This window comes from Cetorhinus maximus, chromosome 18, assembly GCF_964194155.1.
Source record: "Cetorhinus maximus chromosome 18, sCetMax3.hap1.1, whole genome shotgun sequence".
Classification (NCBI taxonomy): Eukaryota; Metazoa; Chordata; class Chondrichthyes; order Lamniformes; family Cetorhinidae; genus Cetorhinus; species Cetorhinus maximus.
In genome coordinates, this window is record NC_135896.1 from 34,168,918 (window position 1) to 34,191,035 (window position 22,118).

The window sequence follows — 22,118 nt, forward strand, 5'->3', positions numbered from 1 at the left end:
TACCTTTAGCCAATTGTATCTCTGTAGCACCTCAGTTTGAAATTTCCTAGCTCATCAGCTGTACTGTAGTAAAACCCTTATGCTCTTCCCAAATTACCATAACTGTTATCAAAGAATTATGTAACAATAAGGGAAATAAGTATGACTATAAAATGTGGCTGAATTACATCTGAGAGTCCTTGCTCAATTATGTCAGCTTTCTAATTCCAAATCACCGGAAGACTGCACTTAGACTTCAACCCACCCACCCCCCCCACCTCCCCCAATATCAAAGCTATGGTACAACAATATTTTTCTTTGCTCTCATGTATAACATCATGGGAGATTGACTAGTACTTTATTAGTTTTAGAAATAAATTGCAATGGTGTTAGGGCTATTACTACTGAATTGAACTAATTAAACTTAGTACTAGTTTGAAAAGGCAACTCCTGATCAGTGTGGAATAAATCCTTTTGATTGACTCCTAGTGGTGTCAAAACAGGATTAATGAATATCTGAAGCAACATTTTCTGTAAGCTGTGTGGGTGCATGGCTGTGCAGCAGTCCAGAATTTATCATGCAGGAGACAAGTCAGCTGCATACAAGAAGTGGTTCCTTTAAGATTTGCAAATCTTAAAGGGACCGTGCAGTGCAAGAACAGGCTGTGCATACTGAAAGGAAATTTGAGAGAACATTGAGCTGAAGTAACTTTTTAGACTGATTATTTATTTTCATGAATTATCTGCAGCTGCACAAAGTTTTAAATGTGTGAAATTTAAATCAATTATTTTGTTTATATCTGCAAAGTGGATTTCATGCACTGCATTTTGGGGTATCATTAAGACCTGAACTGTGTGGGCTGCTCTGTTTGTCAGCTCAAAAGAGCAGGTCAATATCTAAACCTGACAGTGTTTCGTCTTAAGTTCAGGGCCTAGATGAGGTTTCTTTAGGGTTTGCCTGTTTCCCAAGAATGCTACCGTAGACTGTTATTCCTAAAAACCATTCTTGTTTATTTAGAGATCTATATACATTTCAGTATTCTACACAAGTACTACTGCTTCCCACCAGATCTTGTTTACTTAATCTTGTGACATTGTATCATAATTACATCAGTATTAGGTGTTTCTGATAACCCTTAACTCTACAAACAGGAAGGCAACTGGATCACAGTTGCTGTCCATATTTTAACTTCCACCTGTCTGCTTTGTACCAAGTGAAAAGACTTAAAATGGCAGCCATTGTGCAAGGTGACATTGAAGGATGGAAGAAAGTAAAAATTACAAATGGATTTTTTGTTTCCTGTAAAAGAGAAGGATAAAAGAATGCAAGGAGAGCCAAGGAAAACATAATATTGTTGTACCATAGCTTTGATATTGGGAGTTTTCATTTATGGAATAAATATGAAACATTTAATTTGCCCTGAAAGGCCCTGTAAAATAAAATTTTAACTAAGAAAATCTTCAAGATTTTTTATCAATGTGAACAATAGCCATCTGCCAGGTTTCTTTGATCAATTTATTATTGAAACTGGGCTGGTTGTGACTTGCCCTTATTCTGAACATAACAATAGCCTTCTGGAAACCTTGACACAATTTAATTGTATTCCAAGCAATTCGTTCCCATTGCTCTTACTTTCATATTAAATAATTTATTTCCCCAACAGTAATATTACACATGAAAAATAATTTTAAGTGAAATTTCCTGTATTAGATGTTAAAAATCTCCATACAGGGGGAGGAATTGGTTACTTCCTAGGGAAATTTTAAAGGCAGTGATGATGGAATTGTACCTGCCAGTGCCCTCTATCTGCCCTCTGCCAAAGTGTCGGGATCCAGTGGTGGTCTGATGATAGGGGAAGTGGATGTTGCTTAAGCCTCCCTGTCACTGTAACTATAGAGATCGGTCCCAGGCAAGGGGACTTGATTTAAAATACTATCTGGATATTCAATCGTATTCTTCCCCCATTTCTTTGGGGGTACTTCCTGTCTCCTTCCAAAGTTACAGCATGAGACCAGTAGAACACCCACCCCTCCTCCCCCACACCCTGAAATTTTGGGATCCATTCTTTGGAAATGCCTTTACAATGCCACAATAAGCAGCGATTAAAGCAATTCTTCCATGTAGAATCTATTATCTCCCCAATCAAATCCATTAATCACTTTAAATACATCAATTAGTTCACTCCTCAACAGTCTAAATTTGAGAAATACAAGAGAATTTTACATGGCCTGTTGTCATAATCTCACCCTTTATGCCACATCCTCTAGATTGTAGATTATAATTGTGAATGCATTGGATCACCATTCACAAGTATCAATCATTTTCCCATGGAGGGAATAGTTTGTTTTTAATTATTGAAGGTTTTTAAAAATATTTTAGTTCCTGATGTCGAGGGTTATTGTAATTATTCTTGTACTAACAGAGACCGCAGAACAGTTGTAGTGCAACTAGTACCTTTATTGCAACAGTACTTCTTTTAATGTGAGAGTTGGGCTGCGAAGAAAGAAGACAAGAGGAGGATAACAGTTTTGAAATGTGGTTATGCTTGGAATCAGCTGGATGGACAGAAAGACCAATGAGTGGGCAAGATAAAGAGCAGAAGCTCAGAAATCAAAAGGGTTCCTAAATACAGTAATAGAGAGAAAGGTCTCCAAGTCCAGACATTGGAAACAAAGACCTGGCAACCTGGACCTGGCAACAATTGAAGGAGAAATTGGGGATAAAAACAGAGAAAAATCAGATGGGTGGATAACATTGAGATGTGGACAGAGGGAGGCTCGACAGAGAAGAAGCAAAACGATGCCAACTAAGGCTATGTGAAAACGAATGAACTTTAAATCCTCATCCTTACTATGCCATTCCTCTCATGCCATATTTATCCCTTTCCTTTCATTCCTCTCAGATCATCCCCATAGCAACCCCCATCCCACCTCTTCAATGCCATCCCATTCCCCCTTCTATACCTCCCATGCCATTCCCCCTCCCCCTCACCCCAAACCTTGTGGAATGCTTTATGTTTGGTGAGGCTATACTGCAAAACTCTGTTGTTCTGCACTATGGGATGACTTGGTCAATTAGCTATTTTCAAAGTTTATTGTAATAATCGTGTTCTGAGTGTAGCACCCACCAAATAAGCTCACCCCTTAAACAGACTATTTAGTTCTTGAGGTTGAGGATTATTTTAATTGCCTCCACCACTGAAGGTGGGTGAAGGTAATGTTTTCACCCTTGTTTGTTAGTCTGTCTGGTTGTTAACAATATATCCCAAAAACTTGGTACACAGGGTATGGCCCAAAGAAGAACTGATTATTTTTTTGGCGAAGACGCGGATCTAGATTCTGGAAATTTTTTTGAAGGACTCAGTAACATTGGGAGGCAGGGCAAATTGACTTTTTAGAATGTTGTTAAAACGTAAGTAGAGTTTTCAGAACAGGTTGTTTGGATGTGGATTGACCTGAAGCCGCCTCAGTGAGATGTCTTTTCAGGTTTGTAGTTGCAGAGCAGGAAAAGTCTCAGGGAAGAACTGTGTAATTGTAATAGCATTGAGTTTACACAGCGTCGTGGAGGTATGTGCTCTACTGAGTGCTCTCTTCACTTGTTATTCGTGTATATGAACTGTTGAGAAGAGATTTTTCTCCCACAATCAAAAGAGAAAAACAGAGAATATATTTCCTCCCTCCCCGGTAGTTTCTCCCTCTCTTTCATTTATTGTCTCATTAAATGATGCATTTTTCTTGTTCCTCCTGCCCCCTAGCCTAACTTTTTTTTCTCTATTTTGTTATGATCTTGGATGAGACTGGTAACTTTTTATTTAAAAAAGAAATCCAAAATCCTAGTTATTTACTGAGACTGAAGCCACAAGATTCCACAATTTAAAACAAATGAATTTTTACTTTACAAGAGTCAAACAAGTCAAAGAGTCAATACTATCTTGGGTAACCACCTATACTCTAAAACCCAGAATCAACATAAGTTAAACGTAAATCAACAGGTAAATTGTGGTAAATTGTGGTTGATTATAAACTATAAATTACACTTTAAATGGCAGATGCAAATAAGACAAATCTCACAAATTGGTTTGGCAGTGCACTCAGCATCTATGCCAACAATCTCAGTCACAAGTTCCTTCAAAACTCTGTTTCATCACGAAGAATTTCAGCTCCTCTTCTAGAATTTAGCCTGATCTCCAGCTAACAGCGCACAACCAATGCAAGTTTCATGGGCACGGAGTTCACCAAAAATTGTACATGGCTGCAAAACCTCTGCTTACGACAATCTGGATGGCATAGATCCACCAATGTTATCTTCAAGTAACAGAAACAGCTGCAGCAACTGTATATTTGCCTGTTCCCAGCTTCTGGATCTAGCCACAGTCACCTTTAGTTTGCCTGTGCTGCATCACTGAGTTCATCATCATCATCATCATCTGATGGCTCTGTGTCCTTTTGTATGGTTTCAATCAGTTTCAGTCTCCCCAGAGGTTTTGATTTCCAATCTCAGTTTCCTTAGAAACTGGAAGGGGCAGTTTCCTTTCGCCATTTCCTCTTTCAGTTACAGTCTGTCTCAAAAAATACAAGCTGTAAAACCACGGATTCCATCACAGTTTTCTCATGGGTATACACAAGTCTTTAGGAAGGTTCCTGTATACATGCAAAATGCTTGGGAAAAAGTAAATGCCTTTATAGCACTGCTTGTGTGCCAGGAGGAGCAAGGAAGAGTAGGAAAGGTGGGATGGGAAGATGAAGGTAAGTGAGGGGAAGAGCAGGTCGAAGTATTTTTTAATTGAGTCTGGGTTCAGATCACCTGAATGATGAGTGTTGGAGGAAGATGTTGCTTGCGTGAGGGGCTCGTTGGTTCATACACTTTAGCCCTGATATTGATAGATCTGGATTTGCTGAGTGGAGTGTGGTGTATGCATTGGTAAACTTAGAAGCCTGGAACATGCTTGACTTTTAACAGGAACCTTTGTCTGAAGCCAGCCTAATTGACGTTGATAAGAAACCTAGTGATGTATTTGCGTGAGCTTGGGGGTAGTCCGATTTCCAATGCTGGGGGAGGTCTAATCGCCAATCCTGGTGAGGCTTTGTCTCTGGGATGGGTCCAATCCCCAACCTCTGCGGGAGAGGGAGGGGTTTGATCTCAGAGGAATGTAGTCCTGAACTTGGGATGGTGATTGCGCTTCATTGCCTGTGAAGTACTTTGGTACGCTTAAGATCCTGAAAGATACTAGATAAATACAAGTTATACAATGTCTTTTCCTCCTGGGGAGGTTCAATATTTCTAAATGATAGCTTGCTGTTCAAATCTGCACATTCTTCTCAGCTACCTGACTGATTTTGGTGAAAATTTGAGTACATTTACTCTTAATGGAGAAGATGAGGATTTTGGTCAGTGGTGGTGTGCAGTGTTGCCTTTAAACTACAAGAGTAAGGAGGTCATGTAGAACTTGTATAAGACACTAGTTAGGCCTCGTCTGGAGTACTGCGTCCAGTTCTGGGCACCATACTTGAGGAAGGATGTGAAGGCATTGGAGAGCGTATAGAGGAGATTCACAAGAATGATTCCAGCGATAAAGAACTGTGGGCAGAATCATCCCAGATTTGCACTAAGCGTGGTAGTGGGCGGGTAAAACGATGTTTCACCCACCGGCTGTGATGGCGGGTTTTCATGCCGTATCATCCCAAACCCGCCACATTACTTATGCATTCATGAGAAACACACCATTTCCATAGCGGGCGAGCTCTCATTCGCGTGCCACGCCATCACCTCGCTGCTTCATCACGCCAGGCACCACATTTAAAGTATAGCTGCGCTCAGCACTTGAAGTCCAGCACTGCTGGACATGGCCCCAAAAGGCAGGAAGACTGCAGCCCTCGAACACCTTTTCGATGCCGTGGAGGCCCGTTGTGATGTCCTCTACCCCTGCTCTGGCTACAGGTGGGGCAGCTACATTACCACTCCGGCTTGGTAGGCGATAGCACTGATCACCTCTGCCAGTGTTGCACAGAAGTGGTTGTCCATCTAATGCAGATAGAAGATGAATGATCTCGTCCGTGCAGCCAGGGTATGGCAACATCACATCAATCTAAACTCTCACACTCAAGCCCATCACACATTCACTGGCATCTCACTCGCTGCCAGCTCAAGGGACATCACCCACTCACACACATACCCTCACATGTCCATCTGGCCTCAGCCCCTCTGGAGACTGCCTCCTGAGCCTTCACCATCTTGAGGCCACTTGCACAGATCAACATGTGCCCCCACATACATCCTGGGATACCCTCCTTCCCAAATACAGCCGTCGTCCTGCAGCGTCTTCCCTTGCCTAAAGCCACTTCTCCCCCTTCCCCAAGACCTTGCCCTGCAGCCATTGAAAAGCCACCCACATATGGCTGACCTGGTAGGTAGAGGCGTATCCGTGAGCCCCCTAAAAGTGATTTGGTGCTGTCTGAAGTCCTGAGTGAAGTGCAGCCTGCCAAGTGCGCACCTTATATATGCTGTTGTGAAACATGTTGAAATGTTTTCCCGTCGACGTGGGTGGACAATCCGTGGGGTGGGGGATGGATAGATGAGTTCGGTGGGCTGGCCTTATAATGATATGCTGATATCCGATGGAGGATAACGCGGCCCACCATCAGCTGGCAGAGCAGACAATTGCAAACTGGTTTCACAACGTTGTGAAACCGATCTTTGGCCTTCTCGCCATGTTGCCCGCCTATGCCACTGAACATGCCCGACGCTGGCGGGCACAGAAAACCCCAGCCTGCAGCTATGATTGATTGGCGAGGTTGGGACTCTTTTCCTTGGAGAAAAGAAGGCTGAGAGGAGACTTGATAGAGGTATTCAAGATCTTGAGTATGGACAGGGTAAATAGTGAGAAACTGTTTCCACTGAAGAGAACATCGAGAACTAGAGGGCACAGATTCAAATTAATTGACAAAAGGATGTGATGTGAGGAAAAATATTTTCACCCAGAGGGTGGTTGGAGTCTGGAACAAACTTCCTGAAATAGTGGTGGAGGCAGGTTAAATCAAGGTATTCAAAAGGGAATTGGATTGCTACCTGAAAAGAGAGAATGTGCAAGGTTACGGAGATAAAGCAGGGGAGTGGGAAAGAATGCTCCTTCAGAGAGCCAGTGTAGACTCGATGGGCCGAATGGCCTCCTTCACTGTAATTACATTGTGAACTGTGTGCCACACAGCAATCCAAAAGTACCCATGCAGACCGAGCACAAGTTGGCACTTTTACCAAGCATGTACGGCTGTGCAAAACATTTTAAAGGGCCCGCACACTTTGATGAATCAAGCTACAAAAAATTAGAGGGTACTTTGATGGTATGGTTCAGTGACCACAGATTATTTTCAGCGGGGGGGGGTGAGAATTTTGCTGATTTCAGGATATGTGTTGCTGCGATTCTGTTCACTTTAAGGGATTTTGATGTTGATGCATTTAGGTTTGTGCAGTTCCTTTTAGTCCATTCTTCTGTTCGCATTTTGCTCCAGCAGCTGTTTGGGCTTGCATGTATAAGATCTAGAGTAGGAAGAATGGTAACAATGATTTCCTGGAGAGTGGATGTCAAATTCAGTTGAAGAAGTAACATTAGAGTTTTCCGATTTACTTTGTTGGCAATTAATCAGTGGTACAATTGAAGGAGAAACAAAATGTTCTGACAAGATTTCAGCTGGCACCATTTCTACTCTTGATAGCCTCTCTCCATAGGCTGTGCATGGTTTCTTCCTAGGGCATAAGTAATCTGAGGTTCGAGTTCCTTTACCTGTCACCAAATGCTCCTATCTTCACTTAAGAAGTATTATAGTATGAGAAGTTACAACATTTAAAGCAGTGGATATTACCTTTTGTTTACCATTTGATGCAGTAAAACCCATTTCTCTTCAAGCATTTACTGAAGCAAACACGTTCTTTAGTCTTTAACACTAATATTAACACTCCCTTTGTCTTGTGTCCATGGCATCTTTGTCAAATCTTTCCTGAGCTCCCACTATCCCTGACCTATTTTGCTCCACCTGTCCGCCCACAGTATAAAATCCATCACATTTCTGCCTCTCTTGAGCTCTGAAGAAGTCACATGGACTCGAAACTCTGTTTCTCTTTCCACAGATGCTGCTGGACCTGCTGAGTTTTTACAGCATTTCTGTTTTTATTTCAAATTTCCAGCATTTGCACTTTTTGCTTTTATTTTTACTGCAGCAAGTATTTGGGTTCCATGTGATAAAGGCAAACTCCCAGTCGAAGGTAGTTACACTGCTTGGAACTTGCCTGCGTGATGTAATTCTCATTGAACCTGGAAATTATGACAGGGTTATCTAATATTGTCAGTCAAGCAACAGCCCTAACTTCAGGATTAGTCTCAGGATGACCTGACTGCTGAGGCTTTGGAGATGGTAACAGTCTTGTTTTTGGGGCTGGTGCAGGGAATGCAATGCTAGATCTTAGAGTGAAGAATGAGCCTGGCTCCTGTTCAGAGATGGAGCCTAATTTATATTAAAGTGGTTAGGGTTTCAGTATTAGCTACTGGTGTTACAATCCATATGTTTTCCACTCATTAGTATAGTGAGGCTGGAACTGTATGGCAAAGTTCTGAGTTGGTGGGCCAGATAATAGATCAGACGTTTAAATGCCAGCTAATTATACTGATAAGTGTAGAACATCAAAGGTGAGTAAAGGATAAAATTGCTGGCAGTCTCAACTCCCACCAATCACCCATTAGTTTTGAAATTCCCATTGTTAATTAATCTCAGATTATGGGATTGTGGATAACTAGAGTTGTACCACATTTCTAGGCATGGCCACTACCATTATGCCATACTTTTATTAAGTAAACCTCAACATGGAATGGTTATTAGAATATCTATGCTGGTGAATATAAAGGAAAAAGCATTATAACATTTAGAAACTCGAAACTTAAGGCCACTTCCATCAATGATTCTGTCATTAGTTTAAAATTGACAAGACCAAAAGAGAAAGTTATGAAATATGCAAGAAAATAATACCCCAAGAAACCAGCCCCTTCTATCTATTTGCTGTTTTACTTATCCTGGGAGTGTTTTGAAAGTGTTTTTGAATTATATTGTCTATGAATATAGCCAACAGGCTGCAGGTGTAGTTGTTGTTTAAGAGTACAGTTGGCTTTAGTAAGATTTACAAAACGTTCTTATTTACAGGGCGGAGGAACCCATTACCTGAAGGTAAAATAAAGAGTTACATGTATCAACTATGTAAGTCCCTTGATTACATGCACAGGTAAGAAAAGTGTAGACAGTGAAAATTAGTACCATAAATATTTTGCAGAAAATATTAAGCTGAGTTAATTTACAATTAAGTTAAGATGTTAAATTTAAGAACTATTTTGGCTGATTGTAGTGCCAGTAATTTATTCAAAGCTACAGATACACATGAAAAAGGATCTCAATCAATAACAGAAAATTGTTACACATTCAGGAGCTTTATTTGATATTGCAGGAAAAAAAAGCATTTTATTTATTTATTTTTTAAATCTGCTATCATCAAAGGCATAAGTGATAAAATTGGTTAGAAAATTATTAATAAGAAAATCACGGCTCAACTCATTTGTTTACAAAAGCTTATTTTATTTACCACAGAAATGGGATTTTTCATCGAGATGTAAAGCCAGAAAATATTTTAATTAAGGTAATTTTTTATATACCCCTTCAACACTCATTAATATGGAGCACTACTAGTACTTGGGGGAGGCAATGGCACAGTGGTATTGTTGCTGGACTAGTTTTCCAGAGACCCAGGATAATGTTCTGGGGACCTAGGTTCGAATCACTCCACAGTGGGATTATTAAAATTTAGAAGTCTAATGGTGACCACGAAACCATTGTCGATTGTTGTAAAAACCCATCTGGTTCACTAATGTCCTTTAGGGAAGGAAATCTGCTGTCCTTACCTGGCCTGGCCTACATATGACTCTTGTCAACATGTGATTGACTCTTTAAAAAAAATGCCCCCGAACAAGGAAGGGGCAGTAAGTGCTGGCCTACCCAACGACGCCCACATCTGTGATCTAATATTAAAAAATAGGATGCTAGCTTACACTCTCACGTGCATGATGATTAACCAGTCCTGGCTGTGTTGTCAGGACTTTGTACTTTTGACTATTGACTGAGAAATGGAGAAGTTCACATTGAGTTAGCATGGATGAATTTTTGAAATTAAGGCAGAGCGGAAGGAAGTTTATTCTGTATCTAAGTGTATGGTATGTGACCTAAAACTGCTTGTCACATTTGAGCTGGCCAAAATGAAAAGTGTTCCATTGTAACCTTGTCACTGTCACAAGCACAAAAAGTAGCATTATGCCTGTGCAAAAATTGAAACATATGGCATGTAGAATGGAAAGAAAAAGGTTTGAGATTCACAATCTTTGACAAATTTGACCTTGTATAAAATTGAATGAGGTGTGATGCTTAATTGTTATATGCATTAATATATTACATTTTGAGACCTTAAGATCAAAAATCCAAGGCACACACCTGCTGTAAATTGGTGGGAGGGCAAAGTGAACAAGTGGGTGCACGTGGTGGATGAGAAACTACACTAGAATTTGTAAGTGTGAGGATTATAGGCTTCCGTTGGAAATTCCAGGATGCCTGTTGGTGCTGGAGCCTCTCTCCACCCCAAAAATGACCATTGGTATAAGGGTGTGGCTGGGATCAGGGAGTTCACACCTTTCCCACCCTTACTGAGACCTACTATGTGGGACATTAAATGAAGCCAGGAGTACCATGTCAACCAGGGGCAGATATGCCTGAGTGTCAAAGAAGGAAAACGTAATTTTTTAAAATGTTTTGTAAATATGGCACTTCTGTCTTGTTTCTGTGGGCCCCATGGCATAATTTCTGATTGATTTCCAGCTTCTTCACAATAGCAGATACCTTAGATGCAGGTGTCTGTCATTGCAATGTATAGTAACAGAGCGTTCCCTGACTGGAAAGTCCATGGTGGTGAACAGTATAGATTTATAGTGGATTAATCTCATAATTAATGGTCCTTTCATTAGGTTGTTCTGTTATGCAGATTCCCATGGCCCTAGTGTTTTTTTGTTCCACAATAAACATAAATGCTGTTATAAAAAATTTTTCTTTGTGGAGTAGTTTGTGAATAAAATTATATATATTATCCCTTCTTCTGTAAATTCGTTCCCTTCTTCATTCCCTTTGTCACTGGCTCATCCTGCTTTCTACTCTTAATGTCACCGTTTGCACCTCCTTTAGCCAGTATCACCAACATCAACACCCCTTCGACCTTTTGTTTATGACATCTTTTGCAATCTCTCCTTTGCCCCCACCTATCACTGGCCTTCTATCCAGCTTCATCTGTCCCACCCACCTTATACAGTATATATTTCATCACATTTCTGCTCTTTAGTTCAGAAGAAGAGTCATCTGGACTCAAAGTTAACTCTTTCTCTCCACAGATGCTGTCATACCTGCTGAGTTTTTCCAGCAATTTTTGTTTTTGTTTCAGATTTCCAGCATCCGCAGTATTTTGCTTTTGCCCTTCTTCATCTGTCTGGTTAACCAAGAGTGTAGGTATACAGCTCTAGCTGCTTATTAATGCCACAAAAAATGTAGACTCTCGTGATTTATTTATTTGCTGTTTATGGGACCGTGCTAAACGGAAACTGGCTGCTATGTTTGCCTATGTAACAACACTAACTACAGGTCAAAAAGTAAATTTATTGGCAGTAAAACAGTTTGATCTGTAGTGAGGAAAGACACTGTGTAAATATGTTCATTCATTCTAGTAGGAATTGCTAGGGATTATTTGGTGATCTGGAAACCATAGACTTTACATTGGGCCCTCTAATTATTGCTGAGTGTTATCACACTACCCTTACTATCAATTATTTCGGACATTTAGAAATATTGGTACTGTAGGTATTTTCCAGTACTGGCTCTCCGGCTGTGAACTTTTGGAATTGCTGGCCCCCGGATGGGTGATTCTTATTTATGCTGTAGAAGCTTCCAAATGGAATACACCTAGTGCTGGGAGCTCACTTCTTGGCGTTTGGAATTTCTAGTGCCGCTGCAGCCATGTAAAAGGAAGGATACACTTAAAGGGAAGTGGCCACTGTGGAGGACAAAGAAATTCTGGCTCCCAAAATCGAGGATACCAAGAAGGAACTGACAATTCACTGTGATGTTTAAAAAAAATAATTGCAGAAGCAAGGAAAAGGAATCTCTGACTAAATTATGAAGCGTTCAACATCCCCGTTTGATGGAAAGTGGAGAATAGATTTTACTGGATGAGGAGAGGAGTGCAGAATACCTCCCAGGAGGTGGATACCAGGGTCAAGAATGTATCTCCGCTGAAGTAGCCTTGCTGTTTTTCAGCTGTTGAATGGCTTTTTCAACCTTGCTGCGGACCAAGTCGGACAGGGTACTGAGGAATGGAGTTTGAGGAGTTCTTCAAATTGTTCTTTCCAGTGAGCACCGACTGCTTCCCTATCCATGATGAGCTCCCCTCTATGCTTGGCTCTCAGCAGAGTGGGCCCTTGAGTACTTGGGCCATAGATGATCTCGACACCCCTGAAGAAACCGCACATGTCGGTGTCCGCGAGTTGTTCGATCTTCTGTGCTCTTTCTACCACCACTGAGGTGCCAGACAAGTTCATTTTTGTGGTGACTCCCAACCCATGAAGGCGTCATTCCTTTTCTGGAAGGCCTGTCCAGAAAAAGGTGTACCCACTGCCTTGTTCCTTCAGTTGGCCTTCTCCTGCGTGTTGTGCCACCTTTATGTTGATGTCGAGACACCTGAGTTCCCGAGCTATGATGGCAATGCGGCGCTTAGGTCTGTCACTGTTGGAGTTGTCCATGAGGGTCCTGACATTCCAGGTTTCAAACTTCATTTTGATGCAGACTACAAGATGGTCTCAGCAGACCGGGGGCCTTGGTCCAATGGCAAGAGTGTTGTAAGACAATTGGAGGCTAGGTTCTGTGCACGGTCACGTGCAGATGTATATGTAACCTGTGGCCAGGAACAGATTAAAGCTGAAAAAGCAGTTGATCCAGTAGCCAAACAGAGGCTCGGTAGGAAACTGAAGTCTCTCAATCGTTGCAGTGGTGAGAGAACGGCAATAGACTGAGCCAAGATACTTTAAATGTCACAGGAGATTACCAAGACAGACAGAATTTAAGTCTTATGGTATAGCCAGTGTAGTTCAAACCAGAAAATGCCATCTAGATGTCTTCCTGCACCAGATCTTCTTCCTTGCTGCAACACTGCATCACATCTGCAGCAAATTACCCACAGGCGTGAAGATAACTGACGGGAAACTGTTCAAACTCTGCCACCTTCAACCAAAACCACTCCAACCTCAGTCATGGATCTTCAGTATGCAAATAATGCTTGTGTGCGTGCTCAGAATTCTGAAGCTGAATTCTGGGTCATTGTCGATGACTCTTCCAAAGCATATGAGAAATTGGGCCTTTCATTAAACACCCTTAGAAAACTAAGGTCCTCTTCTAACCAGCTACCACAGCATAACACCTCAAATTAAAATCAATGGCAAGATCTTGGAAAATGTGGACCAGATCTTGAGAGCCTCCTCTTGGCGAAGGCAGACATAGATGACAAAACGCATCATTGCCTTCACTGTCCCAGCTCAGCCTTTGGCCAACTGAGGGAAAGAGTATTTGAGGAACAGGATCTTAAACCCGAGACTAAGGTCATGGTTTACCAGGCAGCAGTGATCCCTTTGCTCCTATATGATTCGGAGACTTGGAGAACCTATAGCAGGCACCTCAAAAGTACTGGAGAAGTACCATCAGTGGTGCCTTTGCAAGATCCTCCAAATCTGGTGGCAAGAAAGGCAATCCAACAGCAGTGTCCTCTCCCAATCCAACTTGCCCAACATCGAGGAGCTAATCACTCAAAACCAGCTCTGCTAGATGGAACATGTAGTTCTTATGCCTGACACCAGACTCCTAAAGCAGTTGCTCTACTCAGAGCTGGAGACTCCCAGGAGGACAGCGGAAACGCTTTAGGGGCGTCATCAAAGCATCCATGAAGTTAGATGTCCCTGCTAACTCATGAAAGTTGCTGGCTTGTGACTGACCTAAATTGAGAAGACGTGTAGAGATGAAGTAGAGGCCGAGTGGTGAATGTAGACATAGCATGTGGCAGAGTCTGTAGGTCATGCATTAGACTAAGCAGCCATCTCAGAACCCATTGAACCAGAGTGGAAGCAAGTCCTCCTTAATACCGAAGGATTGCCTAAGAGAGAGAAACCAGGGTCAATATTATTTCTGCTTGCTCTATTTCACTGTGGGGACAGATACAGGTGAAAGTACTGACCTTCAGGAAACTGTTAAGTAATGAGACCCAAAAGTACCATGTAGGTGACCCAAATGTGCATGTGACCATGCGTTGCCTGTTGTCTTGTTGAATATTTACTGCTGGTTCTTGCCAAGCCCTCAGACAATCTTCTGTCACTTTCATTGCTTACCTGCATGCCCATATTCCAGAGACAACTTAGAATTGAAACAGTTGGCAGTCTGTTTCGCATAGCAAATGATTGTGCCCCATGCTGGTAAGTTCTGTTGTAATCAGTTACTGACACAAAGGATGGGCTTCTGGTTTCTTACATGTCTGACAGCACAAGCCCATTCAATTTATGGCACCTGAAGACCACTTCTCTGCCTGCAAGAGAAAATGCGCTTAATTCAGTGAACAGACCTGAACTCGAGGAAGGATCAGAAATTTAAGCACTTGAATCCTTTGGGAGTGGCTTCCTTACCTATAAGAACTTCAAGTAAGTAAGGGACAGTGAAGCCAGAGGCCTGATGCAGACTCATATTTGGTGCTATCTACTTTTAATAGGCACTGAATTGCTTGAATGCAGAGTATATTAAAAAAATGGATGGGTTGAAATGAATGCCTGTAAAGGATTCCCTGCAATTTACTTTCATTGGATTAAATGGATGGAACATCAGTCAGGTTCCTTTACTGGGGAGTGTTCCCACTTGTCCACACCTATTGACCACACCTCAGCAATGCAATAAGTGTGGGCAAAGACCAAAAAAAGTTTCCTGAAAACTTCTGATCATCTCCTTCTCTTAGCCACAAGCAAACATGTAATAACAAGACCATCACACACAATATTCAGTAAGAGAAGATCCTTTTTGAAGTAATATTTGGATCTGGAGTTCTAGCAGATGTTCCTGTTTTGCCATTGTAGGCCTAGGAGGACAGCTCGTGAGTAGCCTAAAACAGGAGCTTCCACCAAAGCTACATAGGCTGGTCATACTGACTCCCTTAGTGAGGTCACTCCTGCAAAGTCTTGACAACACTCTCCAGGGAAGATAGCAGTGTGATAAGGCCAGCTGAGGTTTTTGTTTAATTCATGCGTAGGATGGCAAGATCATTTATTGCCCATCTCTAATTGCTGTTGAGGAGGTAGTTGTGAAATTCCATCTTGAAGCACTGCAGTTTGTGTGTGTGTGCGCGCGCGCGTGTAGGTACTCCCACAGTGCTGTTGGATAGCGAGTTCCAGGATTTTGACCCAGTGACAATAAAGGAACAACAATATATTTCCAAATCAGAATGGTGGTGGTCACTTCAACCAATACTGCCATGGACAGATGCATCTGTGGCAGGTATATTAGTGAGGTCAAGTTCAAGGAGGTTTCTCCCTCCTTATAGCTCTCTCACCACCTGCCGCAGGCCCAGTCTGGCAAATATGTCCTTCAGAAATCAGCCAGCATGGTCGGTATTGTTACTAACAAGTCACTCTTGGTGATGGACATTGAAGTCCCCACCTGGAGCACATTCTATGCCCTTGCTACTCTCAGCAGGCTTCAAGACCGAAAGCAGAGTGTGTGAATAAAGAGTAGTTATACATATAGCCGCTTAGTAGTACAGAACTTGAGTATTGCTGAAAAACAGAGACATCTGTTGAAACTTTTCATCTTGCACTCAGAACAGACTTAAGAATGCCAAATTTCAAAGGGAGCAACTATTTGTACTGCGTAAGAGAAGGATGCTGATTGGCTGGCAGGTCAACTCTGGTCGAGGCGTTGCCATGGAGAATGCACCAGGGAACATTTGTCCCCCATGCTTTTGCTTACTTCAAAAAAGGCACAATACCTGGACATGTTCAATTTGCCTGCAGAGGGCAGGTCCCTGTGAATGAATATACGTAGCTTCTAGCATTGCAAGCCCGACTGATAATCTTAAATTGGTTGTTAGTGTAATTCTTGGCACACTCAATTATTCAGCAAGTATTGTCCAAACATGGAATCATATTGAAGGTTAGACATTAGGTCCTGAGTTTTGCAAGCAGAGGCTGGTTAAGTATGTCCACACAGGGGTGCTGCTTTGGGCTGCAGTAGAGTGCTTAAGTTGGAGTTTGGTGACAGGGAATTTAAGGGTTAATTTCTATCTAAAGTCTAGTCTTTTAAGTCAGTAATTAACTAAAAGTTGCTGTTTGGGTTGGAAGAAGGTAAGTTTTAGGCCAGCTTTAAAACAGGGTTTATACAGGCTCGGCTTGCAGCTACAACTAGTTAATTAGATAACTGGCTTAAACAGGTTTTCAGAGGCTAGTTTCAGAGAGTATTAAAAACAGGCCATCTTACAGTGCTGACTTTGTCTGCACTAGAGTGCTGCTTTGGGCTGCAGTAAAGTGGAGTTAAGTTGGAGTCTGGTGACTGAGGGAGTTGGGTGAGGAGGGAACGAGGTGATCCTTTGAGTACTGAGAGTACTGAGACTATGGTCGGGTAAGTATTTACTACTTTTATCGCTTTTAGTTTTTAAGGTCTTATTTTGTGGTTCATCATTTGTAAGGGCTATATTCTGTAACAACGAGGAGCAGGAAAGAAGGGCCCTAGAGTAATTGATATTATTTGATATTAAGTACCTTCCAAAAAGTTTAATTTAATTTAATGGGGTAAGTCATGGCAGAAGAGCTCAAAGCCATGGTGTGCTCCTCCTGCTCTATGTGGGAAGCTGGGAACATTTCCAGTGCCCGGGGCCAGCAGGTGTGCAGGAATTGTCTCCAGCTGCAGCTCCTGGAAGCCCGGGTTTCAGAGCTGGAAGGGCAGCTGGGGACACTATGGAGCATCCGTGAGGTGGAGAGTATTGTGGATAGTACCTATAGAGAGGTGGTCACACTGCAGGCTAAGAGTCCACAGGCAGGAAGGGAATGGGTGACCACCAGGCAGAGCAAGAGGACTAGGCAGGCAGTGCAGGAATCTCCTGTGGCTATTCCCCTGCAAAACAGATTTACCGCTTTGGATACTGTTGAGGGGAATGGCCTCTCAGGGGAAAGCAGCAACAGCCAAATTCGTTGCACCACAGTTGGCTCTGCTGCATAGGGAAGGAGTAAAAAGTGTGGGAATGCAATAGTTATAGGGGATTCAATTGTAAGGGGAATAGATAGGTTTCTCTGTGACCGAAAACGAGACTCCAGGATGGTATGTTGCCTCCCTGGTGCTAGGGACAGGATGTCTCAGAGTGACTACAGGACATTCTGAAGGGGGAAGGTGAACAGCCAGTGGTTGTGGTACACATTGGCACAAACGAGATAAGTAAAAAAAAGGGATGAAGTCCTAAAAGCAGAATATAGGGAGTTAAGAAGCGAATTGAAAAGTATGACCTCAAAGGTAGTGATCTCAGGATTATTACCAGTGCCACATGCTAGTCAAAGTAGAAATAGTAGAATACATTGGATGAAAGCGTGACTGAAGAGATGGTGTGAGGGAGAGGGTTTCAGATTCCTGGGACATTGGGACCGGTTCAGGGGAAGGTGAGACCAGTACAAACTGGACGGGTTATACCTGGGCAGGACCAAGACTGATGTCCTAGGGGGAATATTTGCAAGAATGGTTGAGGAGGGTTTAAATTAAAATGGCAGGGGGATGGGAACCTATGCAAGGAGTCAGAGGAAGGGGAATCAAGGACAAGAATAAAAGACAGAAAGGGGAATAAGAAAAGTGATAGGCAGAGAAATCAAGGGCAAAAATCAAACAGGGCCTCAGTGAAAAATAGTGGGAACGGGACAAGTAATGTTAAAAAGATAAGCCTTAAGGCTTTTTGTCTTAATGCAAGGAGCATTCGTAATAATGTGGATGAATTAACCGCGCAAAAAGATGTAAACAGGTATGATATAGTGGGGATTATGAAGACATGGCTGCAGGGTGACCAGGGATGGGAACTGAACATCCCAGGGGTATTCAGTATTTAGGAAGGACAGACAAAAAGGAAAAGGTGGTGGAGTTGCATTGCTGGTTAAAGAGGAAATTAATGCAATAGTGAGGAAAGATATTAGCTCCGACAATGTGGAATCTGTATAGGTAGAGCTGAGAAACGCCAAGGGGCAAAAAACGTTAGTGGGGGTTGTATATAAACCCCTAAACTGTAGTGGTGATGTTGGGAATGGCATTAAACAGGAAATTAGAGAAGCATGCAATAAAGGAACATTTGTAATTATGGGTGACTTTAATCTGCATATAGATTGGGCAAATCAAATTAGTAACAATACTGTAGAAGAGGAATTCCTGGAGTGTACACGGAATGGTTTTCTGGACCAATACGTTGAGGAACCAACTAGAGAACAGGCCATCCTAGACTGGGTATTGTGTAATAAGAAAGGAATAATAGGCAATCTAGTTGTGTGAGGCCCATTGGGGACAAGCGACCATAATATGATAGAATTCGTCATCAAGATGGAGAGTGATGTAGTTGATTCTGAGACTTGGGTCCTGAATCTTAATAAAGGAAACTACGTTGGTATGAGGCGCGAGTTGGCTATGATGGATTGGGAAACGTTACTTCAAGGGATGACGGTGGATAGGCAATGGCAAACATTCAAAGAGCGCATGGGTGAACTGCAACAATTGTTTATTCCTGTCTGGTGCAATGGTAAAACAGGAAAGGTGGCCAAACCATGGCTTACAAAGGAAGTTAGAGATAGTATTAGATCCAAGGAAGAGGCATACAAATTGGCCAGAAAAAACAACAGACCTGAGGAATGGGAGCAGTTTAGAATTCAGCAAAGGAGGACCAAGGGATTGATTAAGAAGGGGAAAAGAGTACGAGTGTAAGCTTGCGGGGAACATAGAAACTTTTACAGTCAGTTTTTATAGGTACGTGAAGAGAAAACGATTGGTGAAAACAAATGTAGGTCCCTTACAGTCAGAACAGGGGAATTTATAATAGGGAACAAAGAAATAGCTGACCAACTAAATACATACTTTGGTTCTGCCTACACAAAGGAGGACACAAATAACATACCAGAAATGTTGGGGAACACAGGGTTTAGTGAGAGGGAGGAACTGAAAGAAATAAGTATTAGTAGGGAAATGCTGTTGGGGAAATTGATGGGATTGAAGGCTGATAAATCCCCAGGGCCTGATAATTTACATTCCAGAGTACTTAAGGAAGTGGCCCTTGAAATAGTGGATGCATTGGTGGTCATCTTCTGAGACTCTATAGACTCTGGAACAGTTCCTACAGATTGGAGGGTAGCTAATGTAACCCCGCTATTTAAAAAGGGAGGTAGAGAGAAAACAGGGAATTATAGACCAGTCAGCCTGACGTCGGTAGTAGGGAAAATTCTAGAGTCCATTATAAAAGATTTAACAGCTGAGCACTTGGAAAACAGTGGCAGAATCGGACAGAGTCAGCATGGATTTACGAAAGGGAAATCATGCTTGACAAATCTACTGGAATTTTTCGAGGATGTAACTAATAGAGTTGATGAGGGGGAGCCAGTGGATGTGGTTTATTTGGACTTTCAGAAGGCTTTCGACAAAGTCCCATATAAGAGATTAGCATGTAAAATTAAAGCGCATGGGATTGGAGGCAGTGTATTGAGATGGATAGAAAACTGGTTGGCAGACAAGAAACAAAGAGTAGGAATAAACGGGTCTTTTTCCAAATGGCAGGCAGTGACTAGTGGGGTACCGCAAGGATTGCTGCTTGGACCCCAGCTATTCACAATATATGTTAATGATTTAGATGAGGGAACTAAATGTAATATCTCCAAATTTGCAGATGGCACAAAGCTGGGTGGGAGGGTGAGCTATGAGGAGGATGAAGAGATGCTTCAGTGTGATTTGGACAAGCTGAGTGAGTGGGCAAATGCATGGCAGATGCATTATAATATGAATAAATGTGAGGTTATCCACTTTGGTAGCAAAAACAGGAAGGCAGATTATTATCTGAATGGCTATAAATTGAGAGAGGGGAATGTGCAACGAGATCTGGGTGTCCTCGTACACCAGTCGCTGAAGGTAAGCATGCAGGTGCAACAAGCGGTAAAGAAGGCAAATGGCATGTTGGCCTTCATAGTGAGAGGATTCGAGTACAGGAGCAGGGATGTCTTGCTACAATTATACAGGGCCTTGGTGAGACCACACCTGGAATATTGTGTGCAGTTTTGGTCTCCTTATCTGAGGAAGGATGTTCTTGCTATAGAGGGAGTGCAGCGAAGGTTTACCAGACTGATTCCTGGGGTGGCGGGACTGACATATGAGGAGAGATTGAGTCGGTTAGGATTATATTGGCTAGAGTTCAGAAGAATGAGGGGAGATCTCATAGAAACCTATAAAATTCTAACACGACCAGACAGGATAGATGTAGGAAGGATGTTCCCGATGGTGAGGGAGTCCTGAACCAGGGGTCACAGTTTGAGGATACGGAGTAGACTATTTAGGACTGAGATGAGGAGAAATTTCTTCACCCAGAGAGCGGTAAGCCTGTGGAATTCACTACCACAGAAAATAGTTGAGGCCAAAACATTGTATGTTTTCAAGGAGGAGTTAGATATAGCTCTTGAGGCGAAAGGGATCAAAGGATATGGGGAGAAAGTGGGAGCAGGCTATTGAGTTGGATGATCAGCCATGATCATAATAAATGGCGGAGCAGGCTCGAAGGGCCGAATAGCCTACTCCTGCTCCTATTTTCTATATGTCTATATATCCAGTACTCTGCCTATTGCAAACAGCCGAAGAGACGTGCTAGTTGGTACGATCCGCCAGTCATTGGGACATACGGCCAATTTACCTGGCATTGCACTGGCACTGAAATTCGTATTCCACATTAATCATTTGTATGGTAGACAGACCATCTTTTTGGCTTGACAGCAACATCCTGTTTGTGGAAAATACCACTTGAGTTGCGACTGCAAAGTAGCAGGGTGAAACGGCTAGTTTCACCTATTGCTCAATTATTTTGAGATACCTTATCCTTTGAGGGTAATTCGTAAATAGGGCCTGAGCCATTTGTTCACCATGCAAGCTTGATGCCAAAATAGGAGCATCAAAGCTGTCCAACGGGATAATGGCTACCCCAATCAGACCATTGCTTGCTATGTGTCACATATACTCATGAATGGGCCTAAGGCCTTTGGACCTGAAAAGTGTCCAATCTATCTCAAATTACTCTGGAAGGGTAAGGTATCTCAAAAGATGAGAATGACACAAAACTAGGTGGGGAATTTGTGTTCTGAGGATGATGCAAAGAGGCTTTAAAGGGATTTGGACAGGCTTAGTGACTGAGCAAGAATATGGGAGATGGAATATCCACTTTGGTAGAAGTAGACGGACCTGGATGTCCTTGTTCATAAGTTTTAAAAGCAAGCAATTAGGAAGGCAAATGGTATGTTAGCCTTTATCACAAGAGGATTTGAGTACAGGAGTGAAGATGTCTTGCTTCAATTCTGTAGGACCTTGGTTAGGCCACACCTAGAGTATTGTGTACAGTTTTGGTCCCCTTATCTAAGGATGGATATAGTTGCCATAGGGGAAGTGCAAGGAGGTTCACTAGACTAATTCCTGGGATGGTGGGACTGTCTATGAGGAGAGATTGAGGAGACTGGGTCTTTATTCTCTAGAGTTTAGAAGAAAGAGAGGTGATTTCATTGAAACTTAAAAATTTTTAAGCGGCTAGATAGGGTAAGTGCAGAAAGGATGTTTCCCTTAGCTGGGGTGTCTAGAATCAGGGGACACAGTCTCAGAATAAGGGGTAAGCCATTTAGGACTGAGGTGAGGATTTCTTCACTCAGAGGGTAGTGAAGGTTTGGAATTTTCTACCCCAGAGGGCTGTGGAAGCTCAGTCATTGAGTGTGTTCAAGACAGAGATTGATAGGTTT

At 42.3% G+C, this 22,118-nt stretch overlaps 2 protein-coding genes across 2 annotated transcripts in view; one reads left to right on the forward strand and one right to left on the reverse strand.

Annotated features, from left to right (window-relative positions):
• The window catches only part of nemf (nuclear export mediator factor), a 212,832-nt gene that overhangs the window by 160,353 nt on the left and 30,361 nt on the right, over nucleotides 1-22,118 (reverse strand). The window lies entirely within an intron of this gene.
• mok (MOK protein kinase) overlaps nucleotides 1-22,118 on the forward strand; it is a 118,257-nt gene that overhangs the window by 28,117 nt on the left and 68,022 nt on the right. The window contains exons 6-7 of the mRNA XM_078562360.1: nucleotides 9,166-9,244; nucleotides 9,604-9,652. Of these exons, the coding sequence (XP_078418486.1) occupies nucleotides 9,166-9,244; nucleotides 9,604-9,652 (128 nt within the window). The remainder of the gene's footprint in view (nucleotides 1-9,165; nucleotides 9,245-9,603; nucleotides 9,653-22,118) is intronic.